This window comes from Rana temporaria, unplaced genomic scaffold, assembly GCF_905171775.1.
Source record: "Rana temporaria unplaced genomic scaffold, aRanTem1.1, whole genome shotgun sequence".
NCBI classification, from domain to species: Eukaryota; Metazoa; Chordata; class Amphibia; order Anura; family Ranidae; genus Rana; species Rana temporaria.
In genome coordinates, this window is record NW_024404552.1 from 48046 (window position 1) to 56341 (window position 8296).

An 8296-nucleotide genomic window follows, 5' to 3' on the forward strand; every position below is an offset into this window, starting at 1 on the left:
CACCAGATGCGGAATGTCACTTGCCACGCTGCCTGCCACCAGATGCGGATTGTCACTTGCCACGCTGCCTGCCACCAGATGCGGAATGTCACTTGCCACGCTGCCTGCCACCAGATGCGGAATGTCACTTGCCACGCTGCCTGCCACCAGATGCGGATTGTCACTTGCCACGCTGCCTGCCACCAGATGCGGAATGTCACTTGCCACGCTGCCTGCCACCAGATGTGGTAAGGCCCCAACAGATGAAGGCAGTGCCCCCTCCACAGATGAAAGTAGTGCCCCCACTAGGCCCTGTACACTCCATGCACACATGTGTCCCAGTCAGTCCCTGCTCACACTCACCCTGTCACTGGTATTGTTGTCATACTCTGGGCTCCCCTATTAACAGTACTGCCCCTATTTATATCATAACCCCACATTACAGTCCTCAGTCCCCCCCACACATTACAGTCCTCAGTCCCTCACATCACAGTCCTCAGGGTACCCCCCCACATTACATTCCCAACCTCCACTTTAATATCCTCAGCCCCCCTCACATGACAGTTCTCCAGTCCTCAGTCGTCCCCCCCCACTCCAGTCCTCAGTCGTCCCCACACTCCAGTCCTCAGTCGTCCCCACACTCCAGTCCTCAGTCCCCCCCCACACTCCAGTCCTCAGTCCCCCCCCCCCACACTCCAGTCCTCAGTCGTCGTCCCCCACACTATAGTCCTCAGTCGTCCCCCACACTCCAGTCCTCCCTCATCCCCCACACTCCAGTCCTCAGTCGTCCCCCACACTCCAGTTCTCAGTCGTCGTCCCCCCACACTCCAGAAACAGATCGGAGGGAGGCACAGCATGTCTAGATAGGGACAGGAGAGTAATTGCAGGGAGGGAGGCGGGACAGTTCTGGATGGAGGGCCGAGGTAACAAATAGGTGAATGGCTGCTAGGATGAAGGACAGTCCTAGCAGCCAATCGCCTGTTTGATAACCTCGGGCAGCTCCGCCCTCCACCCAGAATTGTTCCGCCTCCCGCTGTCGGCTCTGTGAGGATTACAGAGCAACGGCAGGAGGAAGAAAAGTCTCCTCGCGGTACAGAGGCGCTCTGAATGGCAGAGTCCCGCGGGCAGCATGTGGGGCTCTCTCATGCCGCCTGCTCGCACCCGCGGCCCGGCTGCAGAAGTGCCGCGGCCCGGTAGTGGGCCGCGGACCGGGGGTTGACGACCCCTGTAATAGGGGATAGTTTTATGGCATTTTTATTAATATATATATATTTTACTAGTAATGGCGGCGATCAGCAATTTTTATCGCGACTGCGACATTATGGTGGATACATCGGACACTTTTGACACCATTTTAGGACCATTGTCATTTTTACAGCGATCAGTGCTATAAAAATGCACTGATTACTGTAAAAATTACACTGGCAGTGAAAGGGTTAACCACTAGGTGGTGCTGAAGGGGTTAAGTGTGACCTAGGGAGTGATTCTTACTGTTAGGGGGCGTGGCTACCAGTGACACATCACTGATCACCGTTCACGATCACGGAAATCAGAGATCAGTGACATGTCACTAGGCAGAATAGGGGAATGGCTTGTTTACAAAGGCATCCCCCTGCTCTGCCTTTGCTGACCACAATCGCGGACCGCCCGGGAACATCGAGTTCCTGGGACACGCGAGAACACTCGCGAGGCACTTGGCAAACGCGCCCGCTGGGCGGCAAATTTAAAGGGACGTACAGGTACACCCATTTGCCTGCCCTGCCATGTTGTCGACGTACATCTGCGTGCGGCGGTCGGCAAGTGGTTAAAGCGACACAGTGCCGAATTGCAAAAAGTGGGCCGGTCATTTTTTGTTATGGGGAAAAAATGCCCATTATTTCAATAGATTGTCTTTCTGTCTTGCAGAACTTTTTAAATCTCTTGAACTCTAACAATTACTGGATTGGACTGAGCAGGACACAAGATGACTCAGGCTGGGTCTGGACCAATGGAACATTCTACTCAGGAACACTGTAAGTTCCACTCCTAAAATGTAAAGGTCAGCTTCACCTAAAACCGATATTTCGATTTAGTCGATTAAAGCGGGACTCCACCTGCAAATTTTTTAAAAGTCAGCAGCTACTAACACTGTAAAACTAAATTAAGGCTTACCTGTAGGTGCTTGCAATATCTCCTAGACCTACACGGTCTAGGAGATATTTGCAATTTCCCCGAGCGACGCCTTCAACAGCGCATGCGCCAGCTTGAAAGGGCACGCTATGACGTTTCAAGCTGGGGTCATGCCGTTAAATGCTGTTATGCGCGGGAGTGACGTCGCGCAACTCCGGCCAGTCACAGAGCCGGAGTTCGCGGCCCTCGGAAGAAGAGGGGTGAGAAGATGGATGCTCGCTGCCAGCGTGGAAGACGGTGACATTGTGGGCTTCTCCTAAAGGTAAGTGTCACATAATGGGCTACTATGCGCTGCATAGTAGCCCATTATACTTTACCTTTGCAGGGAAACAAAGAGGAAGTAACACCCATCAGGCCACGTACACACGTCCGAGGAACTCGACGGGCAAAACTCATCGTTTTGCTCGTCGAGTTCTGTGTAAAGCCGCCGAGGATCTCGGTGAGCCAACTTTCCTCATTGAACACTGAGGAAATAGAGAACATGTTCTCTATTTGGCTCGACGAGGAACTCGTCGGCTTCCTCGGCCGAAAGTGTACACACGGCCGGGTTTCTCGGCAGAATACGGCTCCGATCGAGTTTCTGGCTGAATTCTGCCGAGAAAATCGGTTGTGTGTACGGGGCCTCAGAGTTTACTTAACCACTTGACAACTGGGCACTTAAACACCCTTAATAACCAGACCAATTTTCAGCTTTCGGTGCTCTCACATTTTGAATGACAATAACTCAGTCATACAACACTGTAACCAAATTAAATTTTTGTCCTTTTTTTCCCACAAATAGAGCTTTCTTTTGGTGGTATTTGATCACCTCTGCGGTTTTTATTTTTTCCGCTAATAATGAAAAAAGAACGAAAATTTTGTAAAAAAATGATTTTTTTTTCATTTCTATTATAACATTTTGCAAAAAATGAATTTTTCTTCATAAATTTGGCCTAAAATGTATACTGCTACATATCTTTGGTTAAAAAAAAAAAAAATTGGGTTATTATTTAGTCTGGGTGAAAGTTATAGGGTCTACAAGCTATGGTACCAATTACTGAAAATTTATCAATTTGATCACATCTGAAGTACTGACAGCCTCTCTTATTTCTTGAGACCCTAACATGCCAGAAAAGTACAAATACCCCCTAAATGACCCCTTTTTGGAAAGAAGACATTCCAAGGTATTTAGAAAGAGGCATGGTGAGTTTTTTGAAGTTGTAATTTTTTCCCACAATTCTTTGCAAAATCAAGTTTTTTTTTATTTTTATTTTTTTTCCACAAAAGTTTCATATTAGCAGGTTATTTCTCGCACACAGCATATTCATACCACAAAATACACCCCAAAACACATTCTGCTATTCCTCCCGAGTATGGCGATACCAAATGTGTGAGACTTTTACACAGCGTGGCCACATACAGAGGCCCGACATGCAGGGAGCACCATCAGGCGTTCTGGAACACCCAGACCAGTTCTGACATTTCTCTCCTACATGGAAAAATCATCATTTATTTGCTAGAAAATTACATAGAACCCCAAAACATTATATATGCTTTTTTAGCAAAGACCCTAGAGAATACAATGGCGGTCGTTGCAACTTTTTATCGCGCATGGTATTTGCACAGCAATTTTTCGAACGCATTTTTTTGGGAAATAAAACAGTTTTGTGCTTTTTAAAAAAAAAAACATTAAAGTTAGCCCAATGTTTTTGCATAATATGAAAGATGAAGTTACGCCGAGTAAATAGATACCCAACATGTCACCCTTCAATATTTCACACGCTTGTGGAATGGCGCCAAACTTCGCTACTTAAAAATCCCCATAGGCGACGTTTTAAATGTTTTTACTGGTTACATGTTTTTAGTTACAGAGGAGGTCTAGGGCCAAAATGATTGCTCTCGCTCTAACGTTCGCAGCGATACCCCACATGTGTGGTTTGAACACCGTTTTCATATGTGGGCGGGACTTACGTACACATTCGCTTCTGTATACGAGCACGCGGGAACAGGGGCGCTTTAAATATTTATTTTTTATTTTTATTGTTCATTTTACTTTATTTATTTTAGTTTGACATGTTTTTCCCCAAAAATAAATGTTTTGATCACTTTTATTCCAATTACAAGGAATGTAAACATCCCTTGTAATAGGAATATAGCATGACAGGTCCTCTTTACAGTGAGATGTGGGGTCAATAAGACCCCACATCTCACCTCTAGGCTGGGAAGCCTGAAAAAAACAAAAAAAAAAAAACGATCCTGGCTTCGATCGCAGCGGTGAGTCAGAAGAAGCACCGGAGGGCGAAGGGAGTGGGGACGTCCACTTTTGCCTCCCGTAAGAACGATCAAGAGGCGGAACAGCCGCCATGATCGTTCTTATGGTGTAGGGAATCGCTGGCTGAAAAAAATGATATCTGAATGATGCCTGTAGCTGCAGGCATCATTTAGATATCCCTGCACAAGTCAAGGACCTCATATGACGTGGGCGGGAAGTGGTTAAAACACATTTTTTTCTGGGTATTGCAGAGTATTGGCCGGGGTATTGCAAAGTATTGGTGCGGGGGTATTGCAAAGTATTGGCCGGGGTATTGCAAAGTATTGGCCGGGGTATTGCAAAGTATTGGTGCGGGGGTATTGCAGAGTATGGTGCGGGGGTATTGCAGAGTATTGTGTGGGGGGTATTGCAGAGTATTGTGTGGGGGGTATTGCAGAGTATTGTGTGGAGGGTATTGCAGAGTATTGTGCGGGGGGTATTGCAGAGTATTGTGCGGGGGGTATTGCAGAGTATTGTGTGGGGGGTATTGCAGAGTATTGTGCGGGGGTATTGCAGAGTATTGTGGGGGGGTATTGCAGAGTATTGTGCGGGGGGTATTGCAGAGTATTGTGCGGGGGGTATTGCAGAGTATTGTGTGGGGGGTATTGCAGAGTATTGTGCGGGGGTATTGCAGAGTATTGTGCGGGGGTATTGCAGAGTATTGTGCGGGGGGTATTGCAGAGTATTGTGCGGGGGGTATTGCAAAGTATTGGTGCGGGGGTATTGCAGAGTATTGCGCGGGGGTATTGCAGAGTATTGCGCGGGGGTATTGCAGAGTATTGCGCGGGGGTTTTGCAGAGTATTGCGCGGGGGTTTTGCAGAGTATTGCGCGGGGGTTTTGAAGAGTATTGCGCGGGGGTTTTGCAGAGTATTGCGCGGGGGTTTTGCAGAGTATTGCGCGGGGGTTTTGCAGAGTATTGCGCGGGGGGTATTGCAGAGTATTGCGCGGGGGGTATTGCAGATTATTGCGCAGGGGGTATTGCAGAGTAATTGCGCAGGGAAGGCAGAGCATTGCAGAGTATTGCGCAGGGAAGGCAGAGTATTGCAGGGGTTAATGCAGAGTATTGCACAGGGAAGGAAGAGTATTGCAGGGGGTTAATGCAGAGTATTGCACAGGGAAGGAAGAGTATCTCAGGGGGTTAATGCAGAGTATTGCACAGGGAAGGAAGAGTATTGCAGGGGGTTAATGCAGAGTATTGCACAGGGAAGGCAGAGTATTGCAGGGGTTAATGCAGGGATGGCTGAGCAGGGATGGATGGATCTGTGACTGCAATAGTCACAGATCCATCCCACACTGCTGCTGCCATCCGCGCTCTCCTCTCACACTGTACCGATCGGTACAGCGAGAGGAGGGAGGAACCGGCGTCATCAAATGACGCCGGTTTGTTTACCTGTGATCGCGCCGTCATTGGACGGCGCGATCACATGGTAAAAGACCGCGGTTGTCGGTCAGTTACCGAGATCTGTGTAGCGCCGGGTCTCATAGACCCGGCGCGCACAGAATTTTCAGTGTGCGCGCCCGAGGCGGCGCGCATTACTGCTTCTGGTGGGCGCCGTTAAATAACGGCGACCCCCAGTTAAGCAACCACCTTGCCGCCGTTATATGACGGCGGCTGGTGGTTAGGTGGTTAATCTTTAATGCAGAGAAGGCATTAAGTTGAAAATGTTTAGGATTTAGAACCACTTTAATCAGGGGTAAAGTCCTGGGGAAAAAAGTGTGGGAACTCCCACCCAAGATCCACTCCCCCACCAAAAAAAAAAATGATAAGCTCATATGCATAATTACTAAACCGCATGTTTTTTTTATAGAAATAACTTTAAGTTCTTTCTAAATCCCGTGATAACTCGCGGCAGACCTCTGCAATGTCTCCTGGGAACAATGACAAAAGCTCCCAGGAGACATTGCGGCATGGAGGAAGTGACGGAATACCCGCACACTACCCGATGAATCCATATACAGGAAGCTGGCAGTAACATAACGGATTACTAAAGTTCGCCTGCCCCTGACAGTGGCTCGAGCTGGGCATCGTCGCTTAGTGAAGGATTGGCTTGGGCGGCTCGGCTGCTCTCGGCTGCTCTAGTCCTGCAAAGGGAACTACGTTCCTGCTGTGAAAAAAGTGCAGGAACTCCGTTCCCACGCGTTCCTGCAGGACTTGAGCCCTGACTTTAATACATCTGAGTAAATAGACTTTTTTTTTAAAGCAGATAAGGATGAACAAGTATATGAGCATACAAAATATGCTATTTTCATACTCACCTGACAGAAAAAATATTTTTTAATTAGCATTTTTAGTCCTGACTATAAAAGGCATTGAAAGAATATATATGATATGATATATGAACATTATGTAATAACTGCAAATGTTTATGTAATGTTATGATTTTTTTTTCTTTTTTTTCAGATTTAATATTACTCGAAAGCCAACAGCCTCCAATGAAACCGAGCATGTTTATCTGAATGGTAAAGGTTTTCACAGTCATAGTGGAAGATATGCAATAAAATATATTTGCAGCAAGAGTGTTAGGTCATCATCCTGAGCACGTATGAGATGATTTAAAGCAGTATTGAATCCAAAATCCAAAATTTTATATATTGCAGCTTACTAATCATTTTTATTTTTTTTAATATAGGTTTTCCAGAAAATACATCGTTCTCTGTAGCATCATAAGTACCATACAATTAAGTGTCAATATCGTGGAAGAGATTAAACAAAGGACAGATGTGGACCACAAAATTATGTGTAGCACCCTGATGTCTAGGCAGGATTGCTCCTAAATTTACCTGCCAGGTGTTAGTTGCCTTGGCCAATTGTTAGGGATCAATTGAGTTCACCTCTGGAATTGCTGCACTGCTCTCTTCTGTCGCTGGGTGGCCAGGTACCTGGTGACATTGGATAAGATAAGGGTGATGCAAGGACATATTAGGAGTATATGGGGTGTCACAGCCAAAGGGCAGGGGTTTTCTTGGCCCCTTGGCCTGCTGGGAGAACCTATATATTTGGGTGGAGTCAGGTGACCTGGACGGCTGTCTGAGTGGACATGTGTTGTGCTGCTAGGATGGAATTTGGGCCTATCCTGGGCACATCTGGCTACTAGGCTGTCTGAGGGCCTATACCAGGGATATGCAATTAGCGGACCTCCAGCTGTTGCAGAACTACAAGTCCCATCAGGCATAGCAAGACTGACAGTCACAAGCATGACATCCAGAGGCAGAGGCATGATGGGACTTGTAGTTTTGCAACAGCTGGAGGTCCGCTAATTGCTTATCCCTGGCCTATACAGGAGCAACAGAGAAGCACAGGGTTGGGATTGCTTGCAGTTCAACCAGAAGTGGCGGTTCTGCTGGCATGGCCGGAGGTAAAGGGGAAGCTGTCGCCACTAAGGGAGTAACCACCTTGTTACCAGGGAACACAGTGAGTAGCTGAAGCAAGTACCAGAGCAGAATTCTCACCAACCGGGGACGGTGAAGAATTGGGAAACTTTAGCAGGTGCCAAGCCAGGGACCCAGCCAGTGGGTGACACTTGAGGAGTATCTGGAGTGCCAAACTAGGGACCCAGCAGGGAATCTTAACCACCTAAGGACCGCCTCCTGCACATATACGTCGGTAGAATGGCACGGCTGGGCACATGTATGTACAGGTACATCCTGTACTAGTACCCAGCCGTGGGTCGCGGGGCGCACGCCCGCGACCCGGTCCGAAGCTCCGTGACCTGGACCGCTGGAGTCCCGCGATCGGTCCCCGGAAGAACGGGGAGAGCCGTGTATTAATTTTGCGAAAATTTTCCGCAAATTAACCGATAAACGCTTATTGCGATTTTTTTTTAACGAAAAATAGGTAGAAGAATACGTATCGGCCT

At 47.6% G+C, this 8296-nt stretch overlaps 1 protein-coding gene across 1 annotated transcript in view; it reads left to right on the top strand.

Moving 5' to 3' along the window:
* Positions 1-7579, top strand: part of LOC120922489 (C-type lectin domain family 2 member D2-like) — a 36909-nt gene extending 29330 nt beyond the window's left edge. The window contains exons 6-7 of the mRNA XM_040334679.1: positions 1885-1991; positions 6841-7579. Of these exons, the coding sequence (XP_040190613.1) occupies positions 1885-1991; positions 6841-6976 (243 nt within the window). The 3' untranslated portion in view covers positions 6977-7579. The remainder of the gene's footprint in view (positions 1-1884; positions 1992-6840) is intronic.
* The last annotated feature ends 717 nt before the right edge of the window (positions 7580-8296 follow it).